General features: G+C 35.5%; 1 protein-coding gene across 1 annotated transcript; it reads left to right on the top strand.

Annotated features, from left to right (window-relative positions):
• Positions 1 to 4,203: 4,203 nt before the first annotated feature.
• Positions 4,204 to 11,443, top strand: C4H2orf72 (chromosome 4 C2orf72 homolog). The gene is made up of 3 exons (XM_053710311.1): positions 4,204 to 5,077; positions 10,755 to 10,844; positions 10,925 to 11,443. The coding sequence occupies exons 1-3, from the start codon at positions 4,345 to 4,347 to the stop codon at positions 11,002 to 11,004; spliced, it is 903 nt and encodes a 300-aa protein (XP_053566286.1). The 5' UTR covers positions 4,204 to 4,344; the 3' UTR covers positions 11,005 to 11,443.
• The last annotated feature ends 13,075 nt before the right edge of the window (positions 11,444 to 24,518 follow it).

The following is a 24,518-nucleotide window of genomic DNA, read 5'->3' as shown; positions in this document are numbered from 1 at the left end:
AATTGCCTGGTCAGTCAGCCCCTGCCCAGAAACTTTCCCCATTCCCCATTCATCCATTATGCATGTCTTCAGCTGCACAACTGTACAGGGACTTCGTTGCCTTATTTTGCGCTTCATAATGCGCCACACATTCTCAATCGGATACAGGTCAGGACTGCAGGCAGGCCATGCTAGCACCTGCACTCTCTGCTTACATAACCATGCACTTGTAATCTGGGCAGAATGTGGTTGTCTTGCTAGAAAATGCAGGGACATCTCTAGAAAAGATGACATCTGGATGGCAGCATATGTTGCTCCAAAATGTATGCATATCTTTCTGCATTAATGGTGCCCTCACAGATGTGCAAGTTACCCATGCCATGGGCACTGACACACCACTATACCATGAAAGACGCTAGCTTTTGGACCTGATGCTAATAACAGCTTGGATCGTCCTTTTCCTCTTTGGCCCGGAGTACAGGATGGCTGATTTTTCAAAAAACGATTTGAAATCTTGACTCGTTGGACCACAAAACATGATTCGGGCCCAGAAAAGTTGGCGGCGCTTCTGGACAGTGTTGATGTATGGCTCCTACTTTGCATAGTAAAGCCTTAACTTGCATCTGTAGATGCAGTGGTGAATGGTGTGGACTGACAAAGGATTTTCAAAGTATTCCCGAGCCCATGTCAGGATATTCATTACAGACTCATGAAGGTTTTTGAGACAGTTACGTCTGAGGGATCGGAAATCACGCACATTCAGAAGTGGTTGTCCGCCTTGCCCTTTACGCACCAAGATTTGAACAGATTCTGTGAATCTTTTAATTATATTGTGCACTGTAGAAGGTGAAATGCCCAAAATAATACCGCTTTGTCTTTGGAAAATGTTGTTGAATTTTCAAATTCTTTTTGTTGTTTTGCATTTTCCATACTGTCCCAACTTTTTCGTAATTGGGTTTGTACAAAACTGTGCACTATAGCCAATAAGCAGATGGATTATAAATCAGTATTTCAAGTAGTCTCTCAAGGTCAAATTTTGCTTGTTAAGTAACGTCAAAGAAAGCAGAAAAAAACATCCATAGTGTATAACTGTAAACAATATGTAAATATGCAAGCCGGGTTGATTAGTACTCACATGTACTAGAGCTACTATAAGCTGTGTACTCAGTAAAATGGATCCAGTCGTTTGCAGGGGATTCCAATTTTTATGGACTGGATCCATTTTACTGAGCGCATAACTTAGAGCTGTAGTAGCTCTAGTACATGTTAGTACTATTCCACCTGCATTGCATATTTACAGTTATACAATATGGAATAGGATTGCACCGATATCATTTTTTTAAGAACGAGTAAAAGTACTGATACTTTGCAAAAAAAAAAAAAAAAAAAAGCTAAATCACAACCAAGCAAAAGTGCAATACAGTAAAAAATATAACAGAGCACTGTTTAATTGTGGGGAACAACAATATGGGCTAGATTGCATTTGACTGTTAAGCTTTACCAATGCTCTCATTACATGTCCAACTACATAAAAGTCTATGGAGTTGGAAATGTGAACAGAGCATTGGTAAATCTTATAAATCAAATGTAATCTAAATCTAGTCCTGTAATGGGATGAGTGTTCATAGGAATTAACTTAATTTGTCCTATGAACAATCTTCCTGCAATTAAATAAGCAAAGGATGTTCCTCAGAGTACAGTATGTTTTGAACATAATTGTGCAAAAGATGACAACTAGCAGTGTACAGGCAATCTAGAAATTAGAATATTTTTTTAAAAGTTAGTGACATGTTCTTTTTAAGGAACAGAAGCATCTATGCATGTTCAGCTATAAGTCTGTTTCTGCTATCAGTAAGGACTTTAGACGCTAAGCTGAACAGTCTTTCACTTTCCACACTACTGCATGGGGCAGAAAGATATTTTTGGGCCATTTTAGCCAGAGCTGGAAATCTCAGTTTATCAACTGCCTAGTACTTCAGGGGTTTGTCTGAATGAGGTATAGTGATCTCTACCAGGTAGGTTTCCAGCTGTATAGTAGTAGCTTTTGGAGCACTGCTCTCAGACGTAAATAACAGAAATTTGTATTGGGAGAACAAAAGCGAACAATTTTTAGTTAACTCTCCACTGCATCTTAAAATGCCAAAAATGGTTTATGGGTAAGATCTAAGATCTGGAGGTATCGGTTTAAAGGGACACTGAACCCAAATTTTTTATTTTGTGATTCAGATTATCAATGTTTCTTCGTTCTCTTGCTAGCTTTATATGAAAAAGAAGGCATCTAAGCTTTTTTCTTAGTTCAGAACTCTGGACAACAGTTTTTAATTGGTGGATGAATTTATCCACCAATCAGCAAGGACAACCTAGGTTGTTCACCAAAAATGGGCCGGCATCTAAACTTACATTCTTGCATTTCAAATAAAGATAACAAGAAAATAAAGAACATTTGATAATAGGAGAAAATTAGAAAGTTGCTTAAAATTTCATGCTCTATCTGAATCACAAAAGAAAAAGTTTGGGTTCTGTGTCCCTTTAAGTATCGGAGCATTTGCAAGAGTACAAGTACTTATGCAAATACTCGAAATCAGTACTGATACTAGTATCGGTGCAAACCTACTATGGAATTTCTTTTCTGCTTTCTTTGATGTTACTCAAGAAGCAAAATTTGACCTTGAGAGACTACTTGAAATGCTGACTTATAATCCATCTGCTTATTGGCTATAGTGCACAGTGTTTTATTTCTTTTTATTAATTTTATTTTCAGTTTTGGTTAAAGTTATAACACTGATATAATATTAAAGGGACAGTCTACACCAGAATTTGTATTGTTTGAAAAGATAGATCATCCCTTTATTACCCATTCCCTAGTTTTGCATTACAAAGTTATATAAATACACTTTTTACCTCTGTGATTACCTTGTATCTAAGCCTCTGCAAACTGCCCCCTTATTTCAGTTCTTTTGAGAGACATCCATTTTAGTCAATCAGAGCTTGCTCACTGGAACTCCACGTGCGTGAGCACAGTGTTATCTATATGAAAAACGTGAACTAACACCCTCTAGTGGTGAAAAACTGTCAAAATGCCCTGAGAGAAGAGGTGGCCTTCAAGGGCTTAGAAATTAGCATATGAACCTCCTAGGTTTAGCTTTCAACTAAGAATACCAAGAGAACAAAGCAAAATTGGTGATAAATGTAAATTGGAAAATTGTTTAAAATGACATTCTCTATCTGAATCATGAAAGTTTATATTGGACTAGACTGTCCCTTTAATTATATTTTTTGTGTCATTTAAGAAAGAAACTGGGGGAAAAACAATGTCCTTAAAGGGTTAAAATGCAACAACTTAAATGGATATAAACCCAACATTTTTATTTCATGATTTTGAAAGAGCATGCAGTTTCAAACAACGTTCCAATATACTTCTATTATCATTATTTTTTCATTTTCTTAAAATTCTGTGTTGAAAAGCAGGAAGAAAGGATTAAGATCATACATATGTCTGCAGGACTATATAGCAGCAGCTTTAAATAAATGTTATACATTAGCAAGAGCAATAGATGGCAGCACATGTAGTGCTCCAGACACACTACCTATCTAGATATCTCTTCAACAAAGAATAACATGAGAACAAAACGAATTTGATAAAAGAAGTCAATTGGAAACTTTTTTAAATTGTATGATCTAACCCTTTGATGGGTTTTCTGTCTTTTTAACTGTTGCCAAAAGTCCATTGTCGGCAACTATTTAAATGATGCCACCGTTAGAAATCTATGCCTATTTAGAATGTTTTTAAATAAGATAGTACAAAATAAAAATCAAACTGATTTGTTAAATACATTTTGCAGTTCTTATAAATTTCAATTGTTTTAACAGATACCTATTCTGTATTAATTATTTGGGGAGGTACATGAAATATAAATATATATTGGTTTAATAATTAATTCACAATTATGAAAAACTACCCCGATCCAAATTGTTGCAGTGTATATAATCTATCTCAGTTCATTATACTTGTGCTTTTCAGCTTTTACTGTTTATTAGGACAGCACAGTAGCAGGCGGACCTCACAAATTCACAGCGATTTAGCAGTTCCACGTAACTTCTGTGCAGCCGTGTCCCAAGGTTACGGCTGGTGGCCTGCACCATAGAGGTGTGGCTGGGAGGAGGGGTGTGTAGTAAGCACACCCTATGGGCTGCGAGTCGAGGATGTCCTTCTGGCGGCTTCTCCCCTATTGGCCGATGTTACTCTACCATTGAAGCCACGAATGGGGGTATTCTTGTTCCTAGACAGTCACATTACATGGAGCTTCTAGTAATGTTCGAGCTGCAAGCGACGAGTACGGGTGGCCGCCGGTGACAGCGAGCAGCATGGCCAGGGATAGCGCAGAGAGCCGTTTCCGGGAGGCGCTGAACCAGCACGGAGGACCAGAGCAGGTTCTGCTGGTTGGGGAACTCTGGGACCGGATAGAAAGTCGCGCATTACTGGAAGAGTTTTTGCGAGAGATTTTCCCAGAGGAGCAGAAGCACATAGCTGGTGTTCCCCAGTGTAAAGACTCCCAGGACATTAAGACCCCACACGAACTGAGCTTAAAGAACAAGGGCACCCGAGAACAGAAGTCCAATAACAACAACAGTAACACTAACCAGGAGAAAACGAGCCCCCACTCTAACGGGCCTCGTCCTACCCAGGATCGAACTCTCCGCTTCCCATTGGTTTTCTTCTTATGTCGCCCCAAGTCCCTGAAGCTGACCAAGCAGCAGTATATGCTGAGGGAGATCCTGCGGGATTTGAGGGTTCGCTTGCATGGGGGAGGTGCAGTTATTGGGGTTGTTATGCAGACCCGGGGCAACGGGAATTGCGTGAAAACAGAATTACACGAAGTGGTGGAGATGGCAGAGGACGTCAAGGCTGTAGAATCAGGATCCCCGGCTGGTCTGACCGCACTTGACAATGACGTTGCCTCTCTCCTCCTATTGCTCCAGTCTGTGTTTCCTCCTGGTAGTCCGGCAGAAGTGCGAGCGGCCGCACTCATCCCCGGACAAGAGGAGACCCGTAGGGAGCTTCAGAGGGTATCTTATGAGGCCCTATCAGCAGCTGCAGGTATTATCCACCTCACACACCGGTCTGATTCATTGACCTTTTAATTAGTTTATCATACGTTTCATTGACAGTATCATTTAAAATTGATGGTTTTGATAAAACAAAGCATTAATCTCTTGGAAGGTGAAGCTCCCTATCTTGATTAAGACATAAAACCCATTTTTTTCCCATTCATGATTCAGATAGAGCATTCAACTATTTAACAACTTTTCAACTTCTATGATCTAATCTGCTTCATTCTCTTGGTATCATTTGTTGGAAAGCATACCTACCTAGGCTGAGGAGCCGCAATGCACTACTGTGAGCTAGCTGTTGCATGGTGGCTGTCCTTAAATGCTCCTTGTCATTGGCTCACATAAGGTGTTCAGCTAGCTCCTAGTATTGCTTTGCTGCACCTTCAACAAAGCATACCAAGGTTAACTTTTGATGAAACTAGCATGAAGTCCATACTTTTGCACAATTAGTCCATGAAATAGATTGCTCATTTGTTGATACAGACAATTCGGATAGCGAGGTTCTACACAATCTTAAAAAAATAAAATAAAAAGTTGATTTCTTTTTTAGTACATTAATTTTTATTTATTTGTTTTTAAGACAACACTTGGGCAACACCCTTATTTTCCCAGTGTTGCCAATCTCTGTTGGTAATATTTTCACTTACTTAGAGTATTTTTGCTTTATTGACAGTGGTAAAGTTTAATGATTTGAACAATTAGCGAGCTGTATGCTTCCCCTAATGATAGATTTCTAATTCTATAGAATAAAAAATATTTTATCGTCTTATAAAATAGTGATCCTGTGTTGTTAAGGGACCGAACTTTTCAAAAGAGCGAACCATGTCACTTCCTGTGACGTTTCATCAGCTGTTGCACTCATTTTTGCCCCTAATGCGCAAGCGTCATCACATACCTGGCCGCATACGTCACTGTGAAACTATTTAGACTTGTGAAATTCTGAAACCTTTCTATAGCGCATGCGTGGGCTTTTCTATCACAAATGGGGGTGGTTTATGGAACGATGTTTATTCAACACTGTATGTGAATTATGGTGTGAAACAGAAATAAATGTATACTTATTTAAAAATATTTATTTATATATAACCTCAAACATGGAACAATGTTTATTCGTCCCTGCATGACAAACAGTTACTCGGCTATCGCCACTGCATGTCGTATTTTAAAGTAAACATAAAGAGAAGTGCTTTGAATGCACGCCTTCTTGTTTGTATACGTTTTGAGGTTATATATAAAAAAATAGTTTTACTTAAATATACATTTATTTCGGTTTCACACCATAATTCACATACAGTGTTGAATAAACGTTCCATAAATCCCCCCATTTGTGATAGAAAAGCCCACGCATGCGCTATATAAAGGTTTCAGAATTTCACAAGTCTAAATATTTTAACAGTGACGTATGCGATGACGCTGGCACGCATGCGCATTAGGGGCAAAATGAGTGCTACAGCTGATAAAACGTCACAGGAAGTGACATGGTTCGCTCTTTTGAAAAGTTCGGTCCCTTAACAAAACATCTGCAACAACGTGCGTTTTAACTACTGCAAAGGATTTAAAAGTGTAGTTAAAGGGACATGAAACTCAAACATTTTCTTTAATGATTCACATCGAGCATACAGTTTTTTTTTAACAACTTTTTAATTTACTTCTTTTATCTAATTTGCTTCATTGTCATGGTATCCTTTGTTGACAGAGCAACAATGCATTGCTTGGAGCTAGTTGAATGAATTGGGTGAGCCAATAACATGAGGCATAAATGTGCAGCCACCAATCAGAAGCTCCTGAGCCTACCTAGCTATCCTTTAAAAATAAAAAAGATACCAAGAGAGCAAAACAAATTAGATAATAGAAATATGTTGGAAAGTTGTTTAAAAATTGGGTTTCATATCCCTTTTAAAGTGATGGTAAACTTGACATGTTTTAAAATCAGGTCTGGAATCTAAGCGATAGACTTTTGATCACTTCTAATAAAGATGCGCTGTAACTTATTTTTTTAATCTCGCTGTGCCATTCTAATACCCCATTTTTTTGTGACTTCACTGAGTTCACTCCAGATGACTATTGCCTTCTGTAGCTCCTGCCAACAATCTGGAAACTGACCAAAATAATTGATGATGAAGTCAATGTCTGCTGTTGTAAATAATGTCCTAGTGAAGTTCTGATTTAAAGGGACACTGAACCCAAATTTTTTTCTTTCGTGATTCAGATAGAGCATGACATTTTAAGCAACTTTCTAATTTACTCCTATTATCAAATTTTCTTCATTCTCTTGGTATGTTTATTTGAAAAGCAAGAATGTAAGTTTAGATGCCGGCCCATTTTTGGTGAACAACCTGGGTTGTCCTTGCTGATTGGACAGCACCAATAAACAAGTGAACCAAAAATTTGCTGGCTCCTTAGCTTAGATTCCTTCTTTTTCAAATAAAGATAGCAAGAGTACAAATAAAAATTGATAATAGGAGTAAATTAGAAAGTTGCTTAAAATTTCATGCTCTATCTGAACCATGAAAAAATTTTTTTGGGTTCAGTGTCCCTTTTAAGGATTCATTTCCCGTTCCACTTAAAGGTACATTATAGTTCAAAAGTTACATGATAACAAATCAGGGCAAATACTAGTATTTAGTTGGTTGATGATTTCAGCCTCCCCTCTAGCTCTATAATGATAGTTTCATTATTATTTTTTTAAATATATAATATTAATCTTAATTTTGAACAATGTAGATAAATATTATATATAAAAAAATATTTGAAACTATTAACATAGAGCTAAATGGGAGGGATGAGATTATCAATCAACAAAATACTAGTATATGCTCTGATTTGTTAAACAAATTGCAGGGTAGATACTAGTAGTAGCTACTGCTAAAATTAAATGCTACAAATAGGTCATGTAACTTTTGAACTATAATGTACCTTTAATAGAACTGGATAGGAATCCTTAACACAGAATGTCACTTCACTATGGCATTATAGCATCATCAGGAATTATTTTGATCAGTTTCCAGATTGTTGGTAGGAACTACAGAAGGCAATAGTCACCTGGAGTGAAGTCACAAGAACAGACAGGAGGAAACATCTTTAATAAATATATTTTATATCACAAAATTCAATTGTCATTACTATGAGAGATCCTTTGACCATAAAGTATATAGCTTAAAGTGATTGTACATTTAGTGCAATTTGGAATTACCGGCATATTCCTCATGTCTGTAGCACCTAAATCGCTATGTTTTTTTAATTATTTTTTTTTTAATATCCAACGTCATCATATGGGCATCTCTGTCTTCACGGTTAGATTTGTGCATGCGTTCAGGCTATCAGTCTGCAATCTAACATGTAGCGCATGCGCTTTGCAAATGTGGGGCATGTTAGTTTTTTTTACAGTCGCCGACTGGCCTGGATTTTGATTGCACGTTCAAAAAACATGACTTTCAAAATCAATGGCAGCGATTCTACGGGTTGAGGAACGGAGGGTCAATTGGAGGATTATAAAAGTAAATATTTTTTAAAAAATAGCGTGTTAAGAGATTTAACAAATTAAAGTCCATTTCGATTTACTATGGGACCGCATGTTTGACACTGACATCGTTTCCCATCACTTTAAAGGGACATTTCAGCCAAAATTGGAATCCACATGAATGTATTTCAGTTTTGAATGGAATCATCTTTGTAATATACAGTACATGTATTAGCAAAAATGCTTCTAATAAAAGTTGTAGCTGTATAAAATGTGTATTGAAATGTGCACGATTATCATACCCCGACTTACCTCCTAATTTTACTCCAACAACTGTAGCTAAATTGGGGTATGATAATCGTTAGACTATAGTGCAAACTCTGCATTTATCTTTAAATTTAAACCCATAGGATTAAATAAATGTTTGTGAAGTCGGAAACGTTTCTCTTCCGTGTTAATTCCCACTCCTATCTTTCCCTTTTGGATGAACAAACATAAAATTGTGACGAACACACAGACATATAGCTGTCCTTTTTAGATTGCAATTATTAAACATTAAAGGGACACTGAACCCAAATTTTTTTTTCTTTCGTGATTCAGATAGAGCATGCAATTTTAAGCAACTTTCTAATTTACTCCTATTATCAATTTTTCTTCGTTCACTTGCTATCTTTATTTGAAAAAGAAGGCATCTAAGCTTCGTTTTTGTTTCAGTACTCTGGACAGCACTTTTTTATTGGTGGATGAATTTATCCACCAATCAGCAAGAATAACCCAGGTTATTCACCAAAAATGGGCCGGCATCTAAGCTTACATTCTTGCATTTCAAATAAAGATACCAAGAGAAGGAAGAAAATGTGATAATAGGAGTAAATTAGAAAGTTGCTTAAAATTGCATGCTCTATCTGAATCACGAAAGGAAAAATTTGGGTTCAGTGTCCCTTTAAGTTTTATTTAATATATTTTTTTGTGTTCTACAGCATACTTGAAATTACAGATCAGGTCTTTTTGTATATTAGTACCCCTTACATAGAGTTTATATACATCTTTAAGAGTGCTGCCAAGGAAACCAGATAATTATACAAAACATTATTATTATTATTATTATTGGCGCATATCCACCTGCAAATATAAACAAACATTTTTAAATGCTTGAAAAAGTATCTACAAAAATCTCCTATGCTTTGCTATTACAGTTGGTAGTATCTTAGTATCACAGTATGGTCATATTCATCTTAGCCAGTCACCAACTTACAAGGTGTCCCAATGTTGACTGGTCCTAACTGTTTGTTTGTTTCACCAAACTCTGTCTCACTTGTGCAGGTTCAAAATCCTGCACTTCCTTGTGACCCTCTGCAGTTCATCTTCAACACACAAGAAGCTCCTAAATATAAAATATATATATATGACTATTAACCCGTCTGTATGATTTTAATTTATGGTTTTAATAATTTGTATTTCAAAATAAATTACTAATTTAAAGGGGCATGAAACCCAATTTTTTTATTTCATAATACAGATAGAACATGTAATTTAAAAAAAAAAAAAACTTTAATATGTACTACTATAATCCAAGTGTCTTAGTTATATTGGTATTCTTTGTTAAATAAAATACCTAGATAGACTTAGGAACAGCAATGCACCACTGGGAGCTAGGTGCTGATTGGCCGTTGCACATATATACGTCTTGTCATTGGCTCAGGAGATGTGTTCAGTTAGCTTTTAGCAGTGCGTTGCTGCTCCATCAACAAAGGACACCAAGATATTGAAACAAATTTGATAACAGAAGTAAAATGGTTTCATGTTCTTTCAAGAAGAGATCTTGAATATCTATATGGTCTTACCCAGAACTGTTGAAGGTCTGGTATATGTTTGATTAATTGATTAGCAGTGTTACACTAAAGATTTGTTCTCTTTTCTCTCTGAGAAAATCTCGTTTGGATATTAACGCAGACAGTGGACTTTCAATATCCAATTTGTGAAGACTGAGCACATTATTTATAAAATAAACTTTATTACACATGTTTTGATTTACCTTGGTGCACAGGATTATTTACACATTGTTTTATTTGTTTGTATTCTATTATTGTTCATTTAACAGTATTGTGATATCTATTTTTATTTTATCAATATATGGTTTTGCCAGTGGCTTGAAGATAAATTGTTTTTTTTTTTTTTTGTGTGTGTTTTTTTTTTTGTTCAGATAATCAGCAGACACACAATTCTGAAGCTGTTCTTTTCAATTGTTTTCCATGGAGAAAACGAAGAAGAAAAAGAGAGGCTGTGCAGAAAGGTAACAGGTCTGCCCCTGGTAAATGTCATTTTTGGTCTCTGTTTCAATATAAAACTAGATTTGTCTATCTTTATTTACAGGTAATGCTGAAGAAGGAACAACCCTCACTGTTTTTGATCGTCCTAATGGAACCTGTATGGAAAATACCACAGAAGCATAGTGTTTGTTCAACATATTCTGAAATTCCAGGCATCCTGGTTTTGGCTGTGGGCTTCTGAAATCCCAGGCATCTAGGATTTGGCTCTGAATATACACTGATTTTTCTTTCAACAGAGGGAGCAATCTGGAACCTTTTATAGAGGAGTGTTGAAATGTTCAAGTAACAATTATTAGAACTGGTTCTCTGTTTTTAATATGGAAGACGTTTACTTTAAAAAAAAAAAAAAATGGGATTAATAGTTGTTGAAAACCTATGAGAAACTGTTTAGGTTGGAAGCCTGTATAATATTTATCTGGGTTTTATAAATTACAGTTTTGTTTTTATAAATATGCCACCCTGAGATTATCAGATTTGGTTTTTATGTATTACTTTTATGTTGATGTACATTTATAAAAGTTGCACTAAAAAACTATTTTGTGCTGCACACAAGGCAAAAAGAGATTGTGTCCTTGTATTTAGCTCCTGTTTATTTTAAAAAATATCTAATTCTATGTAATGCTTAAAGAAAAAGAAAGGTCCACTGTTCTTTATGAGCCTTACAATATCCTTCCCTTCAGAGATTGTGACATTGTGCAGAGATAGTAACATAGTCCTGCAGCCACTAGTGGAATTACATTGGCTCACTGCTTTTGAGGCTATAAAGCTACAACAAGTAAATGCTATTACTTTGAAGGTTGTGTATCTGCTTTGCAAGGATACAGTCGACTACAAGGCACATTTTTAATAGTGCATTGAAAACTAACTAAACATTGCACATTTTGTTGTAGAACTGTCTTGCAATATACAGTATCTCTGTAGCTCTGTTAATTTGTTGCATGTTTGCTTGACTGATAGGGAGGGTCAAACCCTTGCTTCTTTTTAAAAGATCATACGTGATGTCATACATTCTTGCAAGCACTGCTTCTATATAGCGATTAAGTAACGTGCATGGAAAGGAGCAAGACCAAGTTTGACAACAGACGGAAATTAGATTTTTTTTATTTTTTTTTTATTTTCAGAAGATATTGTGATTTTAGATAAACAATATCCGTTTTATCAATCGGGTGACTTTTTTTTTTTTTTTTAATTTTTTTTTCCTTCCAGTTAAAGGGACAGTAAAGTAAAAATTAAACTTTCATGATTCAGAACATACAATTTTAAACAACTGTCCAATTTACTTCTATTATCTAATTTGCATTGTTCTTTTTGAATCTTTTGTTTAAAAGCATATCTAGGTAGACTCAGGAGCAGCAATGCACTACTGGGAGCTAACTGCTTATTGGTGGCTGCACATATATGCCTCTTGTCATTGGCTCACTAGATTTGTTCAGCCAATGTAGCAAATTTTGCTAATAGAAGCAAATTGAAAAGTTGTTTAAAATGAGGCACTATATTGTAATCATGAAAAGGGCTTCATATCCATTCAAGGTATTAATTATGCTAATCCCACATTTTGTTCTCGATTCCTAAGCAAGTCCAATGCCTGTGTTTGTTGAGAAATAGGGCACCAATCTGCTAAAGGGAACTGCACCGCTGCCCCAGGTATGTACAATGTGTAATAGGTTAAAGCAGCTGCTATATCCTGTTTTACAAATATGTTGTTTTTAGAACAATCCTGAATTGCTCTTGGATGAAAGATGTTTTGTAATAACAATAGCTTCAAAGTTTTACTTTGGTCTCATTGGTTGATATAAATGTATAACCCTTATCTTATTGCACTGAGTTTGTGTTCAGTCTGATTCTGCAAATAATCTGCTCTCTATTGTAGCCCTCTCTGACTTCTGCTGAACTACGCTAAATATTTTAAATCTATTGCTCTAGCAAAGTGTTACACTCTTCACACAAACTCTTTGCAAATACTTTGGGTAAGGGACCGTAAACTATCATGATTCAAATAGAGAATGTGATTTTTAAACAAATTTCCACTTTTACTTCTATTATTTAAATTGCTTTGTTCTTTTGGTATCTATTGTTGAAAACCATACCGAAGTAGGCTTGTCTGATTTGTTCAGCTAGCTCCTAGTAGTGCATTGCTGCTCATGCAACAACAGATACCAAGAGAATAAAGCAAATTTGATAATATAAATAAATTGAAATGTTTTTTTTTTTTAATGGTATGCTCTATCTTAATCAAGAAGGAATTTTTTTGTTTTCAAGCCCCTTTAGCAAACTCAACAACTAACCTACAACCCATTTCCTATATTGACAATATTTCCTAACTTATATGTCTAAGGGATAGAGGTGGTCATTTTCTGTGTACTTTGTGGCCAATCCTTTCCCTAACAGGAATGTGGTCCTTGGAGGGATTGAGTTATACTTTCTTTCATAAGATGGTGAGAGTCCATGAGATCACTACATATGAGATTACACTCCAGTCCACTGAGAGGAGGCAAAATCATCCCTGAATACCATCTTACTCCCCCTTAAACCCTCAGTCAAATGTTTTCTTCTAAGATGGAGTAGGGTGAATTCTTAAGTGCTGATCTACCCATCATTGATAGGGTCCTAGAACCAATCTGAGACCCAATGTTCCCCTTACAGTGTCTACAAAGGAGAGAGGGAAAGGCAGGGAGTTTTCAGCCAGGTAGTGAAAAATCTTCTTCCAGTGTGGAAATGTGACAGGCATCAAAGGTGTAATGAGAATGTATCTGCCACTCCCCTGGTATACAGTGTGCAGCTCCTTGTGTGATGTTACAGAACCTGCTGATTTATCTGCCATTTTCCTTTTGTCTGTGCTTTGTGAGATCCTTGGCACTGTGCTTGCGCTGCCTTGGATGGGCCTGTCTACTGGAAGCAGCTGTGGTAAGCAAAGGAGATGAAGGTGTTGACAGATAAGTACAATGCTCCTTCATAGCCCACACACTCAGGCTAAGTGAATCATGTTCATGCTAATAGCCAGTGGGCTATGAAGGAGCATTGTACTTATCTGTCAACACCTTCATCTCCTGTGCTTACCACAGCTGCTTCCAGTAGACAGGCCCATCCAATGCAGCGCAAGCACAGTGCCAAGGATCTCACAAAGCCCAGACAAAAGGAAAATGGCAGATAAATCAGCAGGTTTAGTACACAAATATATGCCTGTTGTCATTGGCTCGACCAATATGATCAGCTGCCATTAGTGTATTGCTACTTTTTCAGCAAAGGATACCAAGAGAATTAAGCAAATTTGATAATAGACGTAAAGTGGTTTAAAATTCTTTTTTTTAAAAAACACAGGTACAGATAAATGTGTGAGCACATGAAACTAAAAAACTGCAAAGATATTACAATCTACATGACAGACCATCATATAATTCAGATTTTACAATTCCTATCAGCGTGGTAAGAAAGTGCTGCTTATTATAATCTATATACTACTAAATCTGGAGTAGTAGCTCATACCTTTAATACAAAAGGTGTGTTATTTCTACTCACAATATAGCAATCAACTAAAACAAGTATTACAGAGAGTATTGGCGATTTGCATAATAATTACGTAGTGGATTAACCATGACATATAATGCTTATAGGTATAAAAGAGTTGCACTTATTTTAATACAGAACAATGAAAATGTATGAAGAGAAACCCATGAGTGATACATGTAGGAATAATCAAGCCCCACATAACATAAAAGGAAACAAAAACAACAAAACATGAATCAAAATGCCCATTAAGCTACCATAACTCATTACAATAATTATATTGAAAAGTATAGCTCCATAAAAGTTAACAAGTGTCAATGACATGATTATAAAAAGAGAAAACCAAGTGACAATCAATTGCTGAACACATTTGTAAACTAATTTCTACTGGGAAGTGGCATATTGTGGTATTAAAAATAGTTTAAGTAACATTTATCCACAAAATGGTTCTCACAGCAACGCACAAAACATTACAGTAAATCTCACTGTCAACAGTTGAAAATGTAATAACAGAATTTTACTGCAATGCAGAAACAAATACAGTGCCCAAAAATAAAAACTGTATATGAGGTACTTATGCTGTTTCTGCAGTGTTCCAATGGCTAATTTAACACATACCTACCCTCTCTTCATTGTTCACATTAGACAGAGTTATCCATGAAAAATAGCTTAGGGTAGGGCAGCCTTTCTGACAATCTGTAAGCAAACAGCAAACCATAAACATCCATATTATAGTGGAACTCTTCAGACATTTCTCAGGTTGTAGCGCAACAACTGTTGTGCAACTGAGCGCAGAAAGAGGCCTACTCCATCCTGAGAACCCTGTCATCTATCGCTCCTCTATAAGCAGAGTTAGGTCCTTTAAAGAAATGAGGAGGTCAGGAGCAAACTCTGACAAAGCTGTCTCCATCTTCAGGCATACTCTAGAACTAGTGTCCACATCCATGGCACTGGGTCATGCAACTGCACCTGGAAGAAGCCCTGGACGACTACAAACAAGATTTGTTATAAGATCTTTTGTAAACCAATTTGTGAGAAAAAGGTAGGCTATTGTTGGATTCTTTTTCAGGCAGTTGCCTCTGCTTTGCTCAAAGAAATATGCTGTCGATCAGATGTCATGCTCAACAATCCGTATCTCTTCAAGGGAGCAAGGGAGCGTGTATCTCATCACAAAAGGCTGAGCAGAAGATGGGCCAAGTTATCTAGAAGTGGCAAAAATAGAGAAACTAGTTTTCTAGTTCTATGCTGTCTGCCGTGACAAAAGGTATCCGCAAAGAAAATAATCAGATGTGGGAAAAAAAACAAGAATTCTGTCCCGATGTTAGGAAAAGACCTTTTCAACAATTAATGTCTTCTGGGGTAGAGAAGAGTTTGGACTCTTTACCCTCAAAAGTTCCCAGGCACTTAATACGACAGGGGAGACCGGGATGGCCTAAGATAGATGCTGCCAATGGTTAATAGATGCATTAAAATTGTATGTTCATTCCTGAACTATGAAAGTTAATTTTTTTTGGGTTTCATGCGCCTTTTAAAGTGATTGTAAACTTTAACGAATTAAAGCCCATTATCAAATAATACTCTTAAATACAGGGGCACTTTAATTCATTAAAGTTTACAATGATGCTTATTTTTTAAAATATTTATCTTTGCATTATGGTAAGCAGAGGCGGGCGAAGGATCGACGTTATGCTTGCCTTTTTAAAATAAGCATCATTGTAAATTTTAATGAACTAAAGTGCCCCTATATTTAAGAGTATTATTTGACATTTGGTTTTAATTCGTTTAAAGTTAACAAGGAGATCTACGATATCTTAAACCCCCTACGAACTACAAACAACTTTACATGCCATGTAGCAGTTGAGATGACACGTATTAATGCAAAGAAAGCTGCTGTGGAGATTTTCTCGAGATTAGTCTTATATCTCAAATCTAAAAGCAGGCTTTTATCCCTTCGCTTTCAGGGCAAAACTCACAAAAATTCCTGGTAGACTAAGAAGTCCGCTTTCATCTCCAAGTTTGCATGAAAGTACAGCCCCATTCCAGACAAGTTTTTAGTTGGGGCAGAATAAATTTCCTATCAAATAGGCTTAACCTTTTTGAGTTCCTTGAGATGCCCTGAAGGCCAAAGCCTTTCTGGTTTGTGTGAAAGATCTGGAATGTGAGTAATTTTTTTTTTTTTTTTTTTAAACTATACTTTCTTTAGTGCAGGAGGGTCAATTTATGTCTACCATCAACTTAAAAGAAGCCTATTTATATATTCTTTTTTATCATAGCTCAACCTGGGAACCAACAATAGCATAATAGTTGTTCTATGGCTAGTTACCACCCAAGAAGCAGCCTCTTTTTTGCTCAACATGTGCCTTTCACAGAAAATAACTTTCCTGAAGCATATCAGTCTGATCCTAGCCATAGAACAAGCTATTATGCTATAGTTCGTTCCCAGGTTGAGCGCTTCTCTCTTTATCTAAACAGGCATCAGTTTGTAGTGTTTCTATTTGGTCTGGCCACAGCAAACCTGAGTGAGATCCCAGAAGCCTTTGGACCATAGTGAGAGCTCAGTGAATCTCTGTAGTTGTCTGGATGATATTCTGGTGCAGGTACTCTCTTCAATAGGACGTGACTTACACTCAAACTGTTCCTTAATCCCTCAGACTGATGTATATATTTCCTAGGGTTGATCATCAATTTAGTGTTAATGGACCTTTCACTAATAGAACAAAATCGGGACAAACTATCAGACGTACTCATCTTCAACGCCCTTTCCTTTATGTCTACAAACCCCTTACTGTGGTCATAGTATTGTATTGCTCCCATAAAACATAGAGTGGTAGCCCTCCTATCTGGTTACATATGACAGAGAGTGGTATCACTTAAGTGATAATATATTGGCTATCTGCTTTTTCAATTGTGTGACTATACGTGGGCTCTTCCAGTTTCTAGGCATCAATTGTTTTACTGTGGTTTTTTTTATGCTATTGGCCTAATACTAGCTTAGTGTTCTGAAAAAGATTGATTACTAATATTAGCATTTATCTGTAGAGCAAGAACAGTTTCGGCTGTAAATATAGGTATAATTTACCAACATATTATTCAAAGGAACACTTTGGTCAAAAAGTAGATACAGCGCACAACTTTCCAATTCTCTTCCATTATCTGAATGTACACAATCTTTTTATATGCACACTTTCTGAGGCACCGGTTCCTACTAAGCATGTGCAGAAATTATGTATATGCATTTTATGATTGGCTGATGGCTTTTACATGATGCAGTGGGAAGAAAAATTTAACTAACTTTGAAATTTGTTAAAAGCAAATATAGGAAAATTGAACTAACTTTGAAATTTGTTAGAAACAAATATACTACTCATTTGAAATTCATACCACACACTTTTGCATTGTCTTTTTCTTATTATGCATTTGAGTATGTTATTATACTGTGTTTAGTGGTCCTTTAAGAGGCAAATATTGTATTACTTATTGCCAATGAGTTATATTAACAACTAATCAAAAAAAATATATGGCCGGTAGAAAATAAGTGTTTATATTTTTCATAGCTACCCGAAACCTTGTGGTTTATACACAATTCTGCAATGCTGTTCCCTTACGTCTCCACCCCAAGTTTTGTGCTTTACACATTTCTATGGAGTTCTATCCCTTTGCCTCTCAAGCCAACAGCCATGTTAGCATTTGTCCGCACTATGCAGGCATATACAGATCATCTTGTGCGGCAGGTATATGTGCGTGACCTTTGGTGCTAATATTTCCCCCTGAAGCTCTTAGCTTGTATATTAAAGTCTGGACTAATAGGATGTATTACATAGAGGCCATAGTCATTAAAAATAAATTAAGGCTAATACTACTGAATTCAAATGACCATGTTTTTCAAAATGAAAAATTCTGTCAAATGTAGATGTTTAAAGGGCTATCATAATATATATTTTATTTTACATGTTCTAATTTATTAGAGGTCCCAAACATCAATTTATAAAATTATATCTAGAAAATCTTTATATTGTTTAAAAGTGAGGGGAAAAAGCTAATAGTCAGGTGCGAAGTTACTAATCCATCTCTATATTAGTCGTACCTTTTGGGTTAAAAATAATTATTTTGTAACTAGTTTTTTTTTTTTTTTAAAGTGACCCAATATGATGCTATGTGAAACTGTTGTCATGTATATAGCGAAAAGGGCTAAATGTCATCTAGATGTTTTTGAAAATAAAAATTGAGGTTAAAATTATTTGTTTTTTGTTATTTTTTTCAAAAGATTTTCCCATAGGAAATAAAATAATTCTAAAAAATATATAAAATGTTGGTGCAGATACACATCTTGGTAGATTCTGGGGATATATACATACACACATGTATATATGTGTTTTTTTTTTTTGTTAGTTTGTATGTTGTGGTCATTTTAACAATTGCTTTAGAGCACTTAGGTGGAGGATGAATGGCTGTTGTCGTAGACTTTATTTTATTAATATATTAGCATTTTTTTGACTGGGTTGCCAGGTAGTATTTAATTTGGCTGTCCAGTAATATATATGTAAAAATACTTAACACTTAAGTCGTGGGGTCCAACCTGAGACCTGATTTGGGCATGTGGCTGACAGGCTACAGCAAATTAGGTACAATCGGAGGCCTTTTATGTGAATTTAATTGACATGCTTTAGGCAGTGGAGTGTGATTATGACTCTATCTTCCTCTCTCGCCCTGTCACCTGCTGGCCATACAATATTTTATTGGACAACAGTTGGCAACCTTACATTCCTTCCGTCACTATTTATATCGCTAGGAATTGGAGATGAGTTTTTAATGTATATGTGCATACTGTTACATATAATGAAGTGCCCAATACCAGGCGCACTTTCTTATTGCATTGGCTGACCGTGTGAGTCTACTGTTTTAAATTAAGTTTACATGTCTCCTTAAGATGCAGAACATTCCCAAAACGGAGGGGGTTTGTGAGGTAGCAGAAGGCTCTATTGTTTCACCTATATCCCCAATAGTACTACCTAAATGGACAAGTGACCCCTAATATGAAATAAGGGAGGCCTCTTTTTTTCAATTAGTTGTCACTTGTCCACATTGGACGAGATGATGGAGAATAGTAAGTTCCCACGGGATTGTAAATTCCCACGGGAATAGGGCCCTCAATCCCTCCTGTATGTGTTTGTTCATTTTGTCCTGTCTTTTACAAGTCTTGTATTGTTTTATTTAAATGAATTGTATCCATGGACAGCGCTGCGGAATATGTTGGCGCTTCATAAATAAAGTATAATAATAATAATAGTGATCATCTGTTCTACTGGACACCAGATAGTTTTAGGCTGTTATGGAGCTTCTAGATCCCTAATTGTGTATAGGGATATGAAATGCAAACATTTTCTTTCATGATTCAGCTGCAACATATAACTCTCCAATTTACTTCTATTATCTAATTTGCTTGGTTTCCTTTGTTGAAAAGTATACCTGGGAAGGCTCAGTAGCTGAAAGCACATATATACCTCTTGTCATTGGCTTACCAATGTTTTCAGCTAGCTGTGAATTGTGCATTGCTGTTTCTTCAATAAAGGATTTTGAGAGAATGAAGCAAAATGAATAATAGAAGTAAAAATGGAAAGTTGTTTAAACTTGTATGCTTTACTTGAATCATGAAAGAACATTTTTGGGTTTCATGTCCCTTTAACTTGAAAGACTTTATATTAAGAAATAAAACAGGAGAGGGCAGCTAGAGCCTTGGTAAACAGGTGGAAACAAAGGATGAAGAACTACATTGTCAAAACCAAATGCCACAGTGTTACATGAAACGCCAAATAACACAGGAAACGTAGAAACTACTAAACATGAAAGAAGACAATAAAAAAAAAAAGGCAATAAAAATTAAGAAGTGAAAGTAAAATGTCTACAAAACACTAAAAAAATACAGAGCCCTCCACTAATATTGGCACCCTTTAATCTTTTGTTAAAAAATACACAAAAATACTCTGCGCTCTCATGGATATTAAACAATTACAACACAGGTTTACCCCAAAAAATAAAGAAATATTTGTTAAATATATGTGTGGCACAATATTGCCACCCCTATAAATTCATATGAGAAAAATACATTTGAAGTATATTCCCATTGATATTTTACATTTTTTAGTACACCTGGGTGACTAGAGACAGGAAATTGTTCAAACATGGCATAAATATGAGGTAACACAGGCCAAATTCCCTTAGTAATTCATCACTGGGTAAGACCAAGGAATATAGCTGTGATGTGCAGCAAAAGGTTGTTGGGCTTCACAAAATGGGAAGTGGCTATAAGAAAATAACAAAAGCATTGAAAATGCCCATTTACACCCACAGGGCAATAATGAAAAAGTTCCAGGCAACTGGAAGAGGACGTGTGTCTATATTATTATTAGAGGTGTTGATTAACCTAGCGCTAGGTGTATGTCTGCCTATATTGCTTCTAAAATGAATGAGGTACCTAGCTACCCCAGAAAGAGTTAATTAGATATAATTTAGAAGCGCACTAAAAAAGGCTGGGGCAAATAAGAGTACAATGTGTGCAAAGTTCGTGGTTATATCTTAAAACATATATTAATACAATTTTAGGTAGAATGCTGTGACTATTACAATGCTATGTCTATTAAGACATATTTATTCTGTAGCTATAAAAAGAGTAGTATTCCACGGTGTTAAAATATATAACATGGATCCATGTGTACAATGAGCTCTAAATATATAAAAAAAACCATATAAAAACAGTACAATAAAAGACAATATAATTTAAATGAACGGACAACGTTAGTGCTATGGTTAGTTAGTCTTAAAAAAAGAAAAGTCTGTGATGGAAAGTCTATAATAAATCCATGTAGGATCCTAAAGTGATGTTGTGTCGCAGCTAAATTAATTCACTATGTAAAAATACTGTATCATAAATCCGATGCCTTGAAAAGATGATAAAAGTGCAAAAATAAAAAATATATAAAATGTAAAAAACGTAAAAGATGAAAAAACAAAAAAAAGTGTTTTTTATGTGAAAAATCTTTTAGATAATGATTCCAAAAGAGGGTTATAGGAAATCCTACTGGAGGATGTTGATTTTCTCAAAAGTAGATCCTCCTGTGTGATAGTGTGAAACCTAAAAATAAAAAGGAATAATAGTGCAATAACGCTAAGGACTTTTTAAAAAAACAAGAAATAGGCTTACCATACATTGTCAACGCGTTTTGGCCCTAAACATGGGCCTTTCTCAAGACTAAATATGGTGTGTAATGGTAGCCTATTTATATCCTATACTGACCAATGGTTAGTAAATCATTTTGGCGCCAAAATGATTGCCTGACCTTCTATGGGGATGTGCTTCCTGTCAGGTGACCCTTGTGTTTCCTGTCACGTGACCCTTATATTTACACCGGAAATGGCCCTTTCATTATTAAACTTTTAAATATTTCAAATAACTGGTTTACCGCGTTTCTTTTATATCAAACTGGTCTTCATCAATACGTGTATGTAGATATAGGAAGATAAAAAATAATAAAAAGATAAAAAATATGTTAAAAGAATGATCAATCTTTATATTATGTATTCCCATTGTTTGTGCCAGCATGGGCGGAAGTTACATGTGCTCTGGTCGTGTCACTTCCGGTTTAAACTCATTCATCTACGGATGGTCTTAATAAAGGGATTAGAGTGTACATTCTATATGAGACCCATCTGTGTACTTTTCAGACTCCCAGAGTTGTGTTCCCAAGGGGATATAGTCTTGATATCGGCCACCTCCTTCATCCGATATGGGCGGGAAGTGATGTGACGCAGGTGACGTCACTTCCATTCTGTTCTCATTGAAAATTTTGTGACCGGAAGTAGCACACAACGTTAATAGCGTCATGTCCCTCTATATCTCGTACATATGCTCTGTACTTTCTTATAGGTGGGCTTACAAATACAAATAAATAAAAATGAAATTAATGAAAATTAAAGCGGAAATGGAAAAAATATATTAAAAATAGTGATAGCTGTCAGACTCTTTGGATGCTGAATATAGTGTAGTACAGCAACAGCATATATAAAAACATAACTAAAAGCATTATTAAAAGCATACAAGGATAATCTAAAACATATAAAACTTAAGTATGATCTCTTACATAAACATGATCCCTGAGATCCAGATATATACCTTCACTTTACTAATAAGTTTTCAATTTTGCACCTTTAGCCATGTTTATGAAAGAGATCATACTTAAAGGGACACTGAACCCAAATTTTTTCTTTTGTGATTCAGATAGAGCATGCAATTTTAAGCAACTTTCTAATTTACTCCTATTATTAATGTTTCTTCGTTCTCTTGCTATCTTTATATAAAAAAGAAGGCATCAAAGCTTTTTTCTTGGTTCAAAACTCTGGACAGCAGTTTTTGATTGGTGAATGACTTTATCCACCAATCAGCAAGGGCAACCTAGGTTGTTCACCAAAAATGGGCCGGCATCTAAACTTACATTCTTGCATTTCAAATAAAGATTCCAAAGACAATGAAGAAAATTTGATAATAGGAGTAAATTAGAAAGTTGCATAAAATTGCATGCTCTATCCGCATCACGAAAGAAAACATTTGGGTTCAGTATCCCTTTAAGTTTTATATATTTTAGATTATCCTTGGATGCTTTTAATAATGCTTTTAGTTATGTTTTTATCTATGCTGTTGCCGTACTACACTATATTCAGCTTCCAAAGAGTCTGACAGCTATCAATATTTTTAATATATTTTTTTCATTTCCGCTTTCATTTTTATTTATTTTCATTTTTATTTATTTGTATTTGTAAGCCCACCTATAAGAAAGAGGGATATGACACTATTAACGTCATGTGCTACTTCCGGTCACAAAATTTTCAATGAGAACAGGACGGAAGTGACGTCACTTCCGCCCATATCGGATGAAGGAGGTGGCTGATATCAAGACTATATCCCCTTGGGAACACAACTCTGGGAGTCTGAAAAGTACACAGATGGGTCTCATATAGAATTTACACTCTAATCCCTTTATTAAGACCATCCGTAGACAAATAAGTTTAAACCAGAAGTGACACGAGCACATGTAACTTCCGCCCATGCTGGCACAAACAATGGGAATACATAATATAAAGATCGATCATTCTTTTAACATATTTTTTATCTTTTTATTATTTTTTATCTTCCTATATCTACATACACGTTGATGAAGACCAATTTGATATAAAAGAAAGGCGGTAAATATTTAATAGTTTAATAATGAAAGGGCCATTTCCGGTGTAAACACAAGGGTCACGTGACAGAAAACACAAGGGTCCCCTGACAGGAAGCACATCCTCATAGAAGGTCAGGCAATCATTTTGGCGCCAAAATGATTCACTAACCATTGGTTAGTACAGGATATAAATAGGCTACTATTACACACCATATTTAGTCTTGATAAAGGCCCATGTTTAGGGCCGAAACGCGTTGACAATATATGGTAAGCCTATTTCTTGTTTTTAAAAAAGTCCTTAGCGTTATTGCACTATTATTCCTTTTTATTTTTAGGTTTCACACTATCACACAGGAGGATCTACTTTTGAGAAAATAAACATCCTCCAGTAGGATTTCGAATCATTATCACATAAAAAACACTTTTTTACAAATTTTATATTTTGATACAAATTTTTTATACAAATTTTGATATTTTTATATTTTGTGGATTTCTGCATTTTTGCACTTTTTCATCTTTTTCATCGTTTATGTTTTTACATTTTATATAGATTTTTTATTTTTGCACTTTTATCACCTTTTCAAGGCATCGGATTTATGATATTTTTACATAGTGAATTAATTTATCTGCGACACAACATCACTTTAGGATTCTACACGGATTTATTATAGACTTTCCATCACAGACTTTTCTTTTTTGGGATTAACCAACCATACCACTAACGTGGTCCGTTAATCATTTCTATTATATTGTCTTTTATTGTACTGTTTTCATATGTTTTTTTTTTTTTATATATTTAGAGCTCATTGTACACATGGATCCATGTTATATATTTTAACACTGTGGAATACTACTTTTTTATAGATACAGAATAAATATGTTTTGATAGCCATAGAATTGTAATAGTCACAGCATTCTACT

This window comes from Bombina bombina, chromosome 4 (genome assembly GCF_027579735.1).
Source record: "Bombina bombina isolate aBomBom1 chromosome 4, aBomBom1.pri, whole genome shotgun sequence".
Taxonomy (NCBI): Eukaryota; Metazoa; Chordata; class Amphibia; order Anura; family Bombinatoridae; genus Bombina; species Bombina bombina.
This window is presented reverse-complemented; position numbering and strand designations above follow the sequence as displayed.